The sequence below is a fragment of the Protopterus annectens genome, chromosome 6.part0 (genome assembly GCF_019279795.1).
Source record: "Protopterus annectens isolate FY-2018-M chromosome 6.part0, PAN1.0, whole genome shotgun sequence".
Classification (NCBI taxonomy): Eukaryota; Metazoa; Chordata; order Ceratodontiformes; family Protopteridae; genus Protopterus; species Protopterus annectens.
Genome location: NC_056737.1, coordinates 1,382,302,416 through 1,382,319,799, shown reverse-complemented (window position 1 = coordinate 1,382,319,799; position 17,384 = coordinate 1,382,302,416). Strand labels below are relative to the sequence as shown.

General features: G+C 41.5%; 1 protein-coding gene across 3 annotated transcripts in view; it reads left to right on the top strand.

The window, feature by feature from the left end:
* The window catches only part of NCKAP5 (NCK associated protein 5), a 1,523,932-nt gene that overhangs the window by 1,352,754 nt on the left and 153,794 nt on the right, over window positions 1–17,384 (top strand). For all 3 annotated transcript variants that reach the window (XM_044074934.1, XM_044074933.1, XM_044074932.1), the window contains one exon: window positions 15,250–15,379. In XM_044074934.1, coding sequence (XP_043930869.1) covers window positions 15,250–15,379 — 130 coding nt within the window. The remainder of the gene's footprint in view (window positions 1–15,249; window positions 15,380–17,384) is intronic.

The following is a 17,384-nucleotide window of genomic DNA, read 5'->3' as shown; positions in this document are numbered from 1 at the left end:
GACATTTTTGGTAAAAACATCAGATTTTACAGGCCGACACATACCCACGGTCAGTACAAAGGATAGAACTTAACTTTTTTGCCTAAATGAAAGCTTATTCTTGTAACATTTTAGTTGCTTATTCTGTTTGTTATAACATTTAGGTATTTTAGATACAGAATAACTGTTTTATGCAACTATTGCATAAAATATAGGAAATAATTTTGCCCTAAAATCTAAGGACATTTGCCATTTTTACAATTTTTTGTCAGGACACAACTGCCCAAAGAGGGACTGTCCCTCGCAAAGTGGGACAGGTGGTAACCCTAGTCTGAGTGGGCAGTCCCCGATGTCGAGGGGGTTGTCTTTAGAAACTTTCATTATTGGCAATGATGTAAACGGCAAATGTTCAAAGCCTGCCACTTCAGCAAGCTTTTGGAAGTAATCACCAGTGTGGGCCTCATCTCTTTTCCAGCATGCTGTCAGCTGCAATATCCCACCACATCCAGCATCTGGGGGTTGCTCATGCTGGTGACTGTGGTGACCTATGTTGCCTGTAGGGGAGGATCTATTGCTTCTCTTTGGTCAGCCAAACAAGGGAAATGTTAGTGGTTGGGATATCTCCCTCACCATATAGAGGACTAGTGCCACAGTGCTCCGTGCTGTTCTGGACCTGTAGAGTGGGATAAAATAGGAAGAAAGCAATCATTAATGTAATGAAGTGATGAAATATTGCATATTATCTAACAAATTATTAAATGAAAGGAATACATGTACTGGGATTGGGGATCAGCCACTGCAGCATCCAGTGATAGGAGTGTCAGTTCAGCTCTATTTCTACCCATTTTGCAAAAGAAAAGAGAATAAGTGAAAGTGATTGTTAACATGGCACAGATGTTGATACCTCATATGATGAGTAACAGTAATCTGACCTGGTATGTTAATATGCTGTAATAGTTACATTCCTGTCAGTGAACGTAGTGGTATTGTCTAAATCCTGAAGTACAAACCCACAGAGTATACCTACAGGCATCTGGCACCTGCTATATACTCGCCCACACACACAAATAAAACAAATTTAATAAAAATGTTTAATAAAACCTTTTCAGAAAGAATAGCTACAGCTCTTTCTTGGTGTAGATATGATTTCCACTCCATCCCCACACCGTCTGCCTTTGGTCATTAATAACTTAACAAATGGCACAAAATGTAGTGAAGTATACCTTGTTACGTGCAGTTTCATGCAGAGAGGTAGTGAGTAAAGTTCTGACCAGGTTTTGTAAATATAGGGAAAAAATAACAATAAACCTAACTTTAAAATAATATATTTCTTATATAGTCTGTGCTAATTGTTGCCGCATTGCACAGTGCCCGTATAGCAAAATAAAGCACAATGTCATAGTTCAAAGCTGGTGGTAAAGTAGCATTACTATACAAAGATGCCCATCTTGCAACTATGGAACTTCAGTATCACAAGCAAAGAAAAGCATACTTAATGAATGACTACAAACATTGCTGCTCAATTTCTGAAACCAACAAGTCAACACATACCTCATCAAGAGAGGCACTATAAAGATCACGTACAAGAAAGATCAACATGCAACTCAAGTAGCTTTCTTAGTAGTAAGGAAAGGCAATTTAATCAAAGATTACAAAATCGTCCCCAATGAAACTGTCACCCCCTAGCATAAAACAGAGGTAGCCTCAATCAGCTGCAGGCAGTGGTCAGAGAAAGCTCTCAGGTCAACAGAGATTAGGCTGAAGACCTGATAGCTGACTTGGTGAAATCTCTAAGTTCAAGTGAATAATTACAAATCTAGTATCTCAGGAAGAAAAGGAAATTGGTGTTGTTAAAGTAGACTGAGATCACATGTGAAGGTTATAGATCAGGTGTGCGACTGAATCAAGTATGGAAATAAAGTACATAAGGAAAGCTGGTGATGCGATGCAAAAGTTGAGGAAGTCAGAAGAAAGCAGGAGTGAAGGTGAACTGGGAGATAGGAAAGACAGACCAGGTAAGCAGGACTACTTGGTCGACTAACAAAGGAACTAAGAGAGTAGTTGCAATGACAAAAATCAAGGTAGCAGATAAACTTTCACAGTTTCTAGAAAGTGACTCAGCAGTTGACACTAAAAACTCTTGTCAGGTTGCAAGGAAAAGAGAGTAAGATAAAGGAGACAGACATCAAACACCCTTCATATGGAATGGCAGCAACAACCTGTCCAACAGTCCACAGGACAACAAAGGCAGATGAAAGAGGTACTTCCAGCATTGTCTGAACTAAGAAAACCCCACAGAAATGGTACGGCCTTCTGCACAGCCTAAGATGAACAAGGAAGAAGAACTCACCCTAGAAGAAGTAAGAACAACACTAAGGAAACTTAAGACTGGTAAAACAGTAGGCTCAGATGAGGTCACAGCAGATGCGATCAAGATATTAGGTGAATTAGGGGAAAAATGGCTCCAGTGACTATGCAGAGAAAGCTGTATCCCGGATGACTGTAAAATATGCATTCTGGTTTTTTTATTTGTATTTGTTTATGAGGGTAAAGCACTGATCTCCATGGTCCTTTTTTAGACTCTGCATGGGAGCAGTGTCTGGTTAAGTAACTTGCTCACAATCACAATGAAGGCTGAGTGAATCAAATCCTGGATCAGTGGGCTACAGGAAACAACTTGTTAACATCTCCTTTATCATATGTACCAACTGCCAGATTTTCTACTGCAAGTGTGCAAGAACACAGAGGACCTTTGCAACTGCAGACAGTACATAGGTATATAAATGCTGTCACTGCATGAAAGTGCTGGAGATAGTGACTTATAAACACATTTGCAGAATAATACAAAATAAGATGGAAGATGTGGCTGGGTGGTGCAGTGGTTAGCATTGTTGCTTCACAGTGAGAGGTTATCCAGACTGATTCTCAGCTGGGGTGCCTTCTGTGCAGAGTCTGCATGTCGTCCCTGAGTTTTCTCTGGGTGCTCTGGTTTCCTCTCACATTCTAAAGACATGCATCGAGATCATTTCTCCTTGGGTCTATGCTGAAAATGGGATCTGTCCCAGTCGGACTTTCTAAGTAAACAAATGTTAAATAAGTGTGCATTTTGGATCAAGCTGAGTCACAGCTAACCTGATGTATACATTGAGACAGATAGTTGAGAAGAAGCTGGAGATGAGGAAAGACTGCAACTGGACATTCCTAAACTTGGAGAACGCATATGACAAGGTCCCAAGAAATCTGATATGGGTAATCCAGCTATGGTTCAAGGTCCCAGAAACATTGCAAGAATTACTTCAGATTATGTACAATGACCCAATAATACAAGTAAAAACAATGTTTGGAGTCACAGTGGGAATGGGTATGCATCAAGTTTCAGCTCCATGCCCACCTCTGATTTTATTTGTGATGGCTACATTAGCAAAATGGTTGAAGGAAACAGATAGATAAAAATGTTGTATTGTAGGTAATGTCATACTGCAAGAAGACTCTGGGCAAAAACTTCTTCAAATGGTAGGAGACTGGAATGCAAAACTGATGGCAATGGGATGAAACTGATTACAGATAAGACAGCTGTAATGCAGCAAAAGTGGATATTAGAAGAAGACGAAAATTGCAACAGAAGGGAAAACACTGCAACTGGTTAAAATCTTCAAGTAACTAGGAAGAGTGATTGAGGAAATGGGAAATATAACTGAGGAGGTCAAAGCTAGAATTAGAGGTGCTGCAGCCAAATGACACAGAATGTCAGGGGTAGAGTGTGACAGAAGAATGCCAAAGAAGTTGAAAAGTAAGGTGCACAAAACACTGATTTAACTAGTGCTTCTGTATGGCACAAAAACTGGGCATGAGTGTAGAGCAGTTGAGGAATATTGAGGTAATGGAGATGAAGTGCCTAAAACTGACGGTAAGATGTACACTATAGGACAAATAAACAAATATGGATATCAGAACAAAAGCCAAAATTGCCTCAATTACAGAGAAGGTCAAAGAGAACCGTTTAAATCGAGATTGCCATAGAGCGTGAAATGGTATATTTACCATTTTCCTTGCTGTAGTGTGATCTCAGATTTGGTCTATTCAATTAGCAGGAGGTTTGGAGGGTGCAGGTAGACTTGCCCCCCCTGCAAAAATGTAAAAAAATTGTTTTTTTGTTTTTATTTTTTTATTGAAATTCCGAAGTTTCAAAATTTCGATCTTATGGTCTTGACCATAAGAAAGTCAACGTCTTGAAAGTTCAAAATTTAGAAGTAAACCCACACACACACACACACACACACACACACACACACACACACACACACACACACACACACACATATAGCTATTGAAGGTGTGATCATATGATCACATGATCCTGTGTAGGAAATCAGATTTTTTTGCAGAAGATTTTGAGACAAGAGGAAGGCAAGATGAAATTAAGATCTCCAACCAAGAGATGGATGGATTGCATGAGAGAAGGCATGTGATAGTCAAGTGATAGTGATGCATGACAACTGAAGGAGAGAAGTGAGAAGCACTGAATCAAAAGAGATGGTTACAGTTGATGTGTAGCCCTGACCCCATGTAGAAAAATGTGAAAAAGGAAGCTTATTGATAATTATGATAATACTGGTGGTGGTGGTCCAAGTGCTGTGAGAGGCCTGGTACATTATGAGTCATGTTCGTTATCCCTTTGAAGTGCTGATAATTAAGGTGAGGATGATTGTATAGGTGCTATTCAAAATGACATAGATCCTAGCAGTTTAGTACACCTACTGAATGTATACAGAGGTGTCAAAGCAGGTCAGTAATATCATGTGGCAGCTTGGACACTGTGATAGCTAACCTATTTATAGACAGAATGCATTACTACAAACTTCTTTTAGTGTCTTTCCTCCAGGTACTTCCGGATTACTAGTGTAAAACATCACATGATACATGTGGACTTCCTTATTTTTAACCTATACTACTAGATGCACAAGACTTTAGTGAGAACTGAGCGATGAACATACTGTCTTGAAGTTCTTCTCATTTGTTTATAGGTATGGAAGCAACTGCATCATCAGTGATAGACTGTGATCTAGTATAGCAAGATGATGTCACCCATATAGCTACTGTTGATGATAGCATTACTGTCATATTCATGGCCCAACTCAAGGACAACAGTACACGGCTGCAAAGTGTACTGGAAGGGTTCCGCCCACAGCAGGCTGATAACTCCAGAATGTGAGAAGTTGTATCACAGTTAGTGCACCATGGGCACATGACATTAAAGAAGGGAAAGAATCCCAACGAAGCTCTGTCGATCTTCATCACATGCACATGTGAAAACTCTTGAGGCATGATAGGCTAGGACAGTGTATTATGCTGGAATACCTACCATGCAGATTGTCCACAGTGGTGCCAGATGAATGCATTGATATTCTTTCTAAGTCACTGTTGCAGTCATAACTGATGGGATTTCCTGTCATGGAAGCCCTTGGCCAGCCTGACTTTCAGAGACTTTTGTCCTCCTCTTGAAGCCAGCGGAAGACCAGACTGACATCAATAAGCCTGGGTATAAAGGGAGTCAGCCAGCACCATAACCTTAGTTTTTTCTTTCTGTCAGAGCCCAAAGCAGAGTGCTAGTCAATGCATTGGTTTGTCCACACCCAAGAAAGAAGACAACTAAAGCTAAGTACCTTGTTGGGTAACTTCTTTTATGCTTTCTGACTAATGTCAGAGAAAGTAAATAACTGTCTCTGCTGTGGCAAGTAGATACCACAGCAGGACTTCCACCCCTTTTTGTGTTACTTGTTTGTGCCCTGAATATGATGTACCTGTCAGTTCTGTGATCACTTTAACAGTAGATCATGCAAGTGTTAGTGATTCACTAGAGCCTTCACATACCATGTTATCTGCCAGTCAGGCTGAGGTTGACCTCACTAGACGCAAAAAGGAAAAATTCTCAAAACGTAGGGTACTGCATGACACTTGTTTACTGTATGCAAGTCCCCCTAGGCTTATTATTGTCAAAAAAGGTGAGATGTCTTTGCAGTCCCCTCCGATGACAGTTTGTGGCACATGCCTCTATTGAGACCTGTTCAGAGTCTGATATGGTGCTGGATCCCTCTACTTCTGCACAAGCCGAAGGACTTAGCTCATCAATTGGATCCAGAGCTACTTTTTAGGTTTTGGCTTCTGACTACCACATTCAATCTAACGAAGGGGTATTCAGAGTTTCTTATCCACAGGAGATCGACTCAGAACACCATCCTTGGGATTTGGCTGTCCACCCGCATCCCGGCCCTATTGAGGACATTGCCACCAGGTACAAGCCTAAGGCCTCACATAAAAAGGCTGCATACAGCCTGCTACAGCAGAGGCCTACTTGCTACCACCCTCAATTTCAGTCCTATCAACAGGACCTAGTTAGCCTGGCTAAGGATTTGAGCTCTATAGTAAGATCCAGATGCCTCTCTTTTTCAGGTTTTGCCCTTGAATTTTCCCTTGGTAAAAGAAAAGGCATATCTCCCCCCAAAAGTCTTCTGATTCTTTTGACTTTGAGGATAATAATGATGACTCCAACTTTGAGGAGGGTGTATCTATTTCTTCCTGTGGGGATTCAGATTCTGATGAGAACCTTACTTCAGACCGCTCCCCCGGAGGACATTTCCTTTGGGGAGACCCTACATACCCTAAGGGAACACTTTAAATGGGAACACAGGGCTATCCACAATCCAAGAAGAGGATAAGGGAATTTCTTAAACTCCCTGAGCATAAACCTCTTGCCATTCCTCCAGTCTCATAGGTGGTGAATGATGTCTTGCTAGAGTTTTCCTCACAGTCAGATCCCCTCCCCCTCAGAAACCTGATAGATTTTACAGGGCTTTGGGTTCCCATAGACACCTTTTCAAGAACCCTGCAAAAAACCCTGAAGTGGTTACTCAGGGTCCTAAGTGAGCTAAAGTTAGTACTTCCAAAAATACCCCACCAACTGACAAAGAAAGCAGAGCCTTGTACAGGTTCAGAGGAAAAGTCTACACCTATGCTATCTTGGTCATGAGGGCTTTGACTTGCCAGTTTCATCTAGTGCACTATCAGGAAACCATTTTAGATAAAATGAAGCAAAAACTGGTTGAGATTGAAAACAAGGCCCTCTCCAAGGAACTGCTAGACTTATGTGGTTCTTTCTCTCATGTAGCTATGCACTCCCTGCACTGTGACTATGATGCTCTGGAAGCTTCCAGCAGGGCACTTGCTACAGGATCCATCATTAGAAAATATGCCTGGCTGAGGGAACATTCCTTCCCTGAATATGTGAAATCCAGTCTCTTGGATGCTTCTTTGGACACAGATTTCCTTTCTGGACCCAGGGCTGAAGCCATGCTTAAGAAGTTGGAGGATAAGCCCAAATCCATGCAAAGACTTTCTTCAGGTTCAACTTCCTTGTTTCAGTCGCAGTTATCCTAGTAAACACTGCTCCTTTTCAGCCTCCCAGTCAAAGATCAGACATAGGAGACCCTGAGGAGAAAAGAGTCAAAGACAGCACTAGTGTCTGAGACAGTGGCAAGCAAACTCAAGTAGGCCTCTAGGATCCTGCCATTAGGGAACAATCATGACTCTTCCATGACCGTCCCTTCTTACTCCCCTCCAGTCCCACCTCTCTTTCTCTTATCCCCCATACTAGAAGGATGGCTGTCTTTCTTTTTAAACAATTGGTCTTACATTACCATGGATCATTGGGTACTGAAGATCATTCAAAGAGGTTACAAACTCCAGCTGAAATGCTGTCTAATTTCTATTATATTCCACCAAACCAAAAATCAGAGACCTTAGAGCAAATACAACTTCTGTGCGCTCAGGGTTCTGTGGAATCAGTATTAAATGCATTAAAAGAAAAAGGCTTTTACTCAAGGGTAAATAGGGTACCTGGAGGCCAATTCTGGACCTGTCAAGGCTCAACAGATTCCTGCAAGTACCAAAATTCAAAATGCTAACCTTCAAAAATTGCTACCCAGTGCTTTCATGGTAACCTTAGACCTAAAGGACACATACCTCCACATTGCCATAGGAAAATCTCAGCAGGTTTTTGTGCTTCAGAACAGGTGTGAGACATTATAGATTATGTGCTGTGCCCTTTGGCTTGTCTGTTGCATCCAGGGTTTTCACAAAATGCCTAGTCCTAGAGGTAGGCTTCTGCATGTCAAAGGACATTCAAATGTACCCCTACTTAGATGACTGCCTCATTCAGGCAATAGATCTAGAAAAACTCAAAACAGATCTGCTTTACACCCAAGAGATCCTGGCTTCATTGTGGTTTACCATCAATACCCAAAAGTCTCAGATCAACCCCACAAACAGGATTATGTTTCTGAAGGCTTTGCTAGACTCTTCATTTCAGAAAGCCTTCCATTCTCTAGACAAGGTTACTTTTCTAGCCCTGTATTTTTAAAAGCTCATCTCAGGAACTACCTCACAGTCACAAAGTTCCTCAGAGCCTTGGCTACATGGTCTTTTGTATCCTTATGATCCACCTGGCCAGACTACATTTGAGGAAGCTGCAGTGGTACCTCAGAAATGTGTGGTGCCAACACTTGCAGTCCCTAAACTTCATGGTGAAACGTCTCTCCTGTCTCAGGAAAGAGCTTGCCTGGTGAGCCTGAGCATGTTCCCTCAACCCAGGCCCTACATTCATGTTCATCCCTCAGGACCAAACTTTCACCACAGATGCCTCAAACATAGTCAGGGGGACCCACTACAACAACTTATAGACTGAGGACAGATGGGATCACCAGTTCAAGAACAACCACATTGACCTAAAAGAACTGATGGCAGTCCAAAGAGGCCTGATCACCTTCAAAGACCAATGGAAACCCAGAGGTACTCCTAGTAAAAACAGAAATACCACTGTTGTGTGGTACATAAACAAGCAGGGGGGACTCACTCTTACCTTCTTGTCTTGTCATCTAGTCATTGACCTTTGGGAAACACAAAACTCCCTAAGCCTGCATCCCATGGCACAGTACCTACCAGGAGAAGCCTCATGAGTGGCAACTGTATCAGGAATTTATTTCAGCATAGCCAAAGGATGGGGTGTGCCAGAGATAGACCTTTTTGCCACCAAAGGAAATGCTCACTTGAAACTATTTTGCTCAAGGACCAACAAAACAAAGGCAGCCTGGAGGACAGATGCAATTTCCTTCCCTTGGACAGGCCTATTCCATTATGCCTTTATGCCTTCCCCCCATACCATTGCTCCCCAGGGTACTGCTGAAGATAAAGAAAGAAAGGCCAAGAGTCATGCTAATAGCCCCAGATTGGCCAAGGCTGCACTAGTATAATCTAATGCTCACTCTAAGCAAGAAGAAACCATAGCTGCTGCCCCAATGAGTGGACCTATTAACACAGAACAAGGTGCCATCATTCACCCCAACCTGAACACTCTCAAACTGACAGCTTGGATGATATCTTGACCCCCAGGAGGGGGTGCACCCCTCAACAGGCAGATCCAGGACATTCTAAAAGAAGTCAGTAGACCTAGTACAATAAAACCTCACTCTGCCAAATGGAAGAGATTCAATATATGGTGCAGACGAAAGGGACAGAGTTGTCTTTGAAGTCAGATGCCTCTGATCCTTTTGTACCTATCAAAACTTTTTGACAAAAGACTTTCTTATTCATCTATAAAAGTTCACAACTCAACAATTTCAGCTTATCTGTCTACTCAACCCTCTCACTTCTCCAATCTTCTCATAAACCAGTTCCTGAGAGGGGTTATCCACATTAGACCCCCAAGGAAACTTCCTGTTTCCAGGTGGGATCTCAGTTTCATTCTGGTGAAACTCATCCTTTTATCTTTTATTCCTGCTGTCTCCACAGACAACAAATTCCTTACTTGGATGACAGCCTTCCTAGTAGCCATTACTTCAGCTAGAAGGGTTTCAGAGCTTCAAGCTCTTAAGTGTTTTGAACCTTTCATAACTTTCCACCCTGACAGAGTCTCTCTTAGGACCAACCCTTCCTTTATGCCTAAAGTTGTTACAGACATCCCTTTAAACCAGACTATCCACTTGCCTACCTCTTTTCATACTCACAACAAGGGAGAAAGAACCCTCCATACTTTTTATGTTCATGGGCAACTGCTTTACTACACGGACAGAACAAAGAATGTAAGGAAATCTGACAAGCTTTGTGTGGCCTTTTCCTGCAACCACTGGGGATGCACAAACCATTGCATTTCTTTGTGCCAGTCCCAAGTCCAGGTAAATGGGGAGGTTTACGTCAGGAAGGGCATCCTGTGTAAAACTTTTGCCAAATGACATATGTGGACAACAATACAGATTTCCATACCAGATTGGTCAAAGCCTGGGTTAACAACGACCACCACCAGTACTGTTAGCCAACAGGGTGTTAGTGAAAATTGGGCTACTGTTGACCAAAGTAGAAGAAGAGGGGGTAGGCATGCCCAAAGGCAGGAAGAGAGGAGGAAGGTTAGGAGTGTGGTAGTGAGAGTAGGAACTTTGATTGCTGGCAGTATGACTGGTATAAGGAGAGAGCTAGCTGATATGATGGAGAGAAGAAAGGTTGATATATTGTGCGTGCAGTAGACCGGATGGAAAGGGAGTAAGGCTAGATGTGTCGAAGGCAGGTTCAAATTGTTGTATCATCATGTCGGTGGGAGGAGAAATGGGGTAGGGTTTATCCTGAAGGAACAATATGTCAAGAGTGTTTTGGAGGTGAAAAGAGTGTCAGATAGACTGATGTTTATAAAGCTGGAGATTGATGGCATGATGATGAATGTTATTGGTGCATATACTCTGCAAGTTGGGTGTGTGATGGATGAGAAGGAAAAATTTGGGAGTGAGTTGGATGAAGTGGCAGTGAGTGTACCCAAGGGTGAGAGAGTGGTGACTGGAGAAGATTTCAATGGGCATGTTGGTGAAAGGAACAGAGTGGATGAGGAAGTGATGGCTAGGCATGGTGTTAAGGAGAGGAATACAGAAGGTCAGATGGTAGTGGATTTTGCAAAAAAGATAGACATGGCTGTGGTGAATACATATTTAAAGAAGAGGGAGGAGCATAGGGTGACATACAAGAGTGGAAGATAAACACAGGTGGATTACATCCTATCTAGGAGGGACAGTCTGAAGGAGATTGCAGAGAGTAAAGTGGTGACAGGGGAAAGTGTAGTTAGGCAGCATAGGATGGTGGTCTATAGGATGACATTGGTGCTCTAGAAGAGGAGGAGGAGTGTGAGGGCAGTGCCAATGATCAAATGGTGGAAGATGAAAAAGGGTGATTGTGAGGTGGAGTTCAGGGAAGAGTTAAGACAGGCACTGGATACAGTGAAGAGTTACCAAATACAAGGGAAACTTCAGCAGAGCTGGTAAGGGAGACAACTAGGAAGGTGCTTGGTGTGACTTCTGGACAGATGAAGGAGGACAGGTAGACCTGGTAGTGTAATGAAGAAGTACAGGAGAGAATACAGAGAAAGAGGTTGGCGAAGACGAAGTGGGATTGTCAGTGAAATCAAGAAAGTAGACAAGAATATAAGGAGATGAGGCGTATGGTGAAGAGAAAGGTGGCAAAGGCCAAGGATAAGGCGTATGAAGAGTTGTATGAAAGGTTGGACTCTAAGGAGGGAAAAAAGGACCTGCACCGATTGGCTAGACAGAGGGACTGAGGAGAGTGTGTTGAGCAGATGAAAAGAGTACTTTGAGGGGTTGATGAATGAAGAGAATGACAGAGAACAATTTGGATGATGAGTTAAAGATGTTGAGGTTTGCATTGGGTGTGATGAGGATGGACAGAATTATGTATCAGTATATTAGATGGTCAGCTCAGGTTGGACAGTTTGGAGACAAAGCCAGAAAGGCGAGATTGCATTGGCTTGGACATGTGCTGAGGATGAATGTTGCATATATTGGGAAAACGATGTTAAGGATGGAGCTGCCAGCTAACAGGAAAAGAGGAAGGTCTAAGATAAGGTTTATGGATGTGGTGAGAAAGGACATGCAAGTGGTTGGTGTGACAGACCAAGATGCAGAGGACAGGAAGAAATGGAAACAGATGATCCATTTTGGTGACCCATAATGGGAACAGCTGAAAGAAGAAGCATGTAGCTGTGAGGGGAGATCAGTTTCTAAACCAACAATTTCCAAATGGATCTCTCATCGTATCTTGTTTTGCTATGGCCGTCATGGAAAGAAGCTTCCAGGCCCTATGATATCACACTCCTCTAGAGTTACTGCTACATCTACTGCCGTTTTAAAGGGGGTAGCTATTAAGGACATCTTGGAAAATGTTACCTGGTCCTCTGTGCATACCTTCACCAAGTATTATCATCTTCTAACCTTCTTCAAGTCCAGAGGTAGGCTTACCACTACTATCTTGCAGGGCATCCTTTCCTCTCCTTAAACTTTCCATCCACCCTTTTTCAGCTTTGGAAGTCATCCCAACAGTTATGACTGCAAAGTGAAACATGAAGAACAGAGTACAGTTGTGTACACTTACCATAAATGTAGCTGTTCGAGGGTATTCATCTTTGCAATATTCTTTCCCTCCCTCCTTCCCCTCTTGCCCCATGAGATTGTGGTGATTATTCCCTTATCTATCTCCAGGTTGTCCCCTTCTCTGTATATTCACTGGAGTTTCTAAGATTAGGCCCTTGACCTTAAGGACCAGTTATAGGGATTCTGTCTGTTGGGGGCAGGAATGTATTGAGGTTACTGCACTGGGTGACTCTCCTTTTACCCAGACTTCTTGACATCAGTCAGGGTGTTCGCTTGCTTCACAAGGAGAAAATTCTCTGTTAGCTGGGACAGACAATGGCTTCCATGGCAGGAAATTCCATCAATTATAACTGCAATAATGAATACACTGAAACATCTACATTTATGGTAAGTCTACACAATTGTACTTTTGCAGCTGGCTTTTGAGACAGATAAGGCATTACCTGCACTCTAGCAAATGTGTCATGACATTCTTCAGATACATGTTACAGCTACTGATTGTCTGTTTGAAGAGGAGTAGTGTTGAAAAGAATGTATGCATACATTCTTCAATACCTTGGAATGATGGAGAACTGGGTCAGTGCCATGAGGAGAACTGGGTCAGTGCCATAATGTCTTCCGGTGAAGCTTGGTTCTTTCACAGCATATATATCAGCATCTGCCTGCACACTTGTGAGGACCTAGCAGACACACATGAGTGCCATATCTGTGTGGAGCAGAGTTTGGATTTGCAAGCATGGATACTGTGTTTGGAGTGCACCATAAGTGCTCCAGTCAGGTCCATCATCCATGAGTATGAATTCTTCCATGAATCAGTCTGTTAGAAATCATTAGACTTCAACTTCATATGGAAAGACGTCTCAGTCAAGGTTAATGTTACTGTCATATAACACTGGCTGGACCCCATCAAAGGTCTTTGCACATCATGTAGGTCATGCCTCCATAGCAACTAAGCTTCTTAGAAGCACCATTTCCATTCTATAAGACCCCCCTCACAAGGCTTTCATCAGGGGATGTTGTGTATGACATAGTCCAAATGTGACTTGACACCCAATGTCATGCATACTTAAAAATCATCACCCCACCCCAGAAGAGGGCATCAAGTAGTCAGAGCACTTAGTAATGTTAAGAAAAGAAAAACAAGAAAGACCTTCACTATAAAAATATATATATAAAATTAAAAAATGTGCTTACCCGTTAGGAGAGAGAAAAAAACGATAAAATAACAGTAATCATCACACATTACTTAAAAATGTATACACAGTTCAAAACCATGTCAATATTAACAATCCTTTTTTGAGGGATTGGTGTGACCCAATTCCATAGGGAAAACCAGCAGATCATCAAATTTGCTATTAAGCCTGCAGCTACATTAAGGGCTCTTGTCTCATCAAACATGCTCTGCTTCACAACACAGCCTACCCCTCCCTCGCCAGTGTGCCTAGCACTAATGCTCTGTCTAATGACCACTGTTTAAATGATGATAGCTGTGACCTTATCTGCTATACATGTGTGTACAGTGTGAGGATGAAAGCCTGATGCATAATGTGAGTTGACCATGTACAACACAATGCAGCACAGCTTACAGTTAACACTGAGTTTCATCTGTATTACTTTAGACTGTCATGTAATAATTGCCAAGGCCCAAAGTTGTGGACAAGATGCCACCACTTCACCTGTGCTGCTGTGTTCCATGTACAAGCTTGTCTGAGAGGATGCCATGCTGTTGTTGTCAGCTGACCAGCCTCACTATTCTCACTGGTACAAAGTTCAGTTTGTTATTATACCAATTTAAGCTTACTTTTCCAAAGCAATGTCAAAGTGGAAGTTTAGCTTCTTCCTATCAAGTTAATTACACTATTAGAGAATTTACAAAACAATATGGGTTGCCTTTCCCTAAAATATGCTACTTTTTTCTCATCAGGTCTTAAATTCAAGTGATGTTTCTGGAAAAGAGTGTTATTAATTAGCCTCCTAGTCGTCCATGCTTTATCCCTTATTTAGGTGACACCTCCTTCCTCAGTGCGCAGAAGAAATGTAACTGAAAAGTAATACAAAAACTTGATTTATACACCTGAGTATACTTTATTTTCTTGTTCTCCTATTGCTGCTGGAAAAAGGGCCTTGGGCTTAATGCATATGACCTGATAAGATAATTAGCAATTTTACTGACTTTAAAAAAAAAACAAGGATACGTTTTCAACTTCACAATAAAAGGTACACAGCAGTGAAACATAATGAGTTATGTAGTAAGTGTAGTCAGCATCAGCTTTGTTTCATTTAATGAGGCATGTCACTAAGGCTTTTATAAGTTTGAAAAGTACTTTTCTGTAAACAAATCCAAACAGTAGTACAGTTTTGTAGTAATATAACAGGCAATGAGTGGGATACTCACACTGCCACATCCTTTCCTCTTCACAAAACACATTCTGAGCTTGCAAAATTTTCCCCTTAACAAACACCTCAGGCGTCATGGAATACCTAGCTGATAAACAACCCTCTGAAGTACTAATGTATATGAAGCACTTGTGCACTTGTAGCATTTCTTTCTGTATACCATTTTTTGATAAGGCTTCACCTGCCACACTAATTTCATATGAAAATGTTCAGATAGTTATCTTCTTCATTTAAAACATCGACCTTGAGATTGTATTTGTTTGTCATGACTTAAATAACTCTTTTTTTTTTAGTCAAAGTTGATACTAAGCTGTGTAACACTAACCTTTAAACGAAAGTGGTTTGCCTTAGTGTTTCTCGCATGCACTTGGTAACATTATCACCATTATTTGTGCAGGAAAAAGCTCTAAGAGTAATCACTTACTCCACAAGCAGCAGTGATACGGAGTCAGAAACTGAGTATGAAAGTAATCAGCTTGCAAACAAAGGGGAAGAATTGCTCAGGAAAATGAAAACCAACAAGCATGGTAAGCTAACTGAAAATCTACGAGCCTCAAACTAAACATTTTTCACTACATATTATACGTTTTAGTTATGGGAATACTTACTGTTTCATGCTCACTTTTATTTATTTAGTTATTTATTTTTGAAGAGTCTCATTTATTCATTTAGCTTCTTGTACCATTAGCAAGTATTTTTTTCTTCACTCATTTAAAGTTTCAGGAGTTAGTGATATTAAATATAATATATTTGCTAGAATGCATGCTATGAAAAGGCTTGGCCTAATGGCGTTGCACTTTCTTTTTAGGCAGTAGGTCCTGTATACCAGGCATAGCTCTCCACTCAACAGTCTATAGCAGACAGAATAGAGGGATAGGGCTTTGAGGTGGTCTTGTCAGGACATGTAATTTATGCTCTGTATTCTTTTAGTGTAGAACCTATGTGGACATTCCTGTTGTTAGATGCTTTGAGGTGGTCTTGTCAGGACATGTAATTTATGCTCTGTATTCTTTTAGTGAAGAACCTATGTGGACATTCCTGTTAGATGCGCCTGGTAAGGTACATACCAAAGGGGGCATTGTACTCGGTGAGAGGTCTGATGAATGCTGAATAGAGTGAAACAGTAACCTCCTTCGGCCTAGATGCTTTACATTTGTTTATAAGTTGTACTATAGAATATGATTTTGCCATTGTTATAGACACACGATGGTCAAAGACCAGGTTACTTTCTGCATCTATCCCCTTGTCCCTGAATACTGGGTCAACTTTTTGGTGTGTGTTGCCAATATGATAATTAAAAGGGGTGGCTGACTTCCCAAAGGATACTATTATGCATTTCTTGACATTTAGTTTTTTGTCCATAGCTCTTACATCAGCTGTTTTTCTGTGTCAGTCCTTCTTGGAGTACATTAGTGTTGGTGGGGGATTCTATGACTGCTCCTAATTTGTAAACATCTGCAGATTTTGTCAGCCAGAGGACCTTGATGTTGACCTTGACTTAAGAGAAGTAGATGCTAAAAAGGAGTGGTCCCAAGACCAATTCCTGATGGACTTCCCTGGTAACTGTCTTTGTAGTGGTGTACCTCCCAATTCTAACTTCCTGGGACCTGTTTATGAGCCTTAGCTGGCTATCCACCAGGTGACAATAAGGGTTTATACCTAACCTCTTCAGTTTGTCAACAATACCCAAGTGGGAAATTGTGTCAAATGACTTGGCCAGATCAAAGCAGGCAGTGTGAACTGTTTTGCCATTGTCCACTGCTTTGGTGACCTTCTCAAAGAAGTCCACCAGCATGACCTGCCCTTGTCAAAACCAAACTGGGTTGGGTCCAGTGTCTGGAGGCTTCCTATATCATAGTTGACCTTTTCCATGATAATTTTTTCCATGGCTTTGCATATGAGACTAGTGAGACTAAAGAGTCTGTATTTTTCAGTCTGTAGATGGCCTGCCTTTGTGCAGAGGGATGACAGTTGCTGTTCTCTATTCATGAGACATGAAGCTTGTTTGGAGGCTATGGTTAAATAGTGATTCCAGAAGGTCTGATAGGTCATGTTTCATGCTATCTAGAAACCAGCCTGGAATATTGCCAGGGGCCATCGATGCAGTGCTCTTGGCCTTAGACAAAGCATTGCGGACCTGTTCCATAGTGATAGTCAGGGGGGGAGTTATATTTAATGCTATTTCATGAGGGAAGGTGGAGGAAGGGGTAAAGTTATATCTGAATTTGTCTTACAGTAAGTTTGCTATATATCTTCTGGCTAGGTTTAGATAGCTAAATTAACAAGCAGCTCTGCACATAATTGTGCATAGCCTTTGAGGATGCAGACATAGCTGAAGAATGTCTTGTGGTTGTCCTTCACCTGGTAGGCCAGATTTACATCAAATGTGATGTTGGTAGACTTTATTTGTTCTCTTGAATTATCTGTTTAATTGGGTTAGAGTGCATTTATCCTGATCGGTGCTACATGTCTTAATTTTTGCCATGATTTTCTTCCTTTTGTTATACATTTTATTGATGTTATGATTCCACC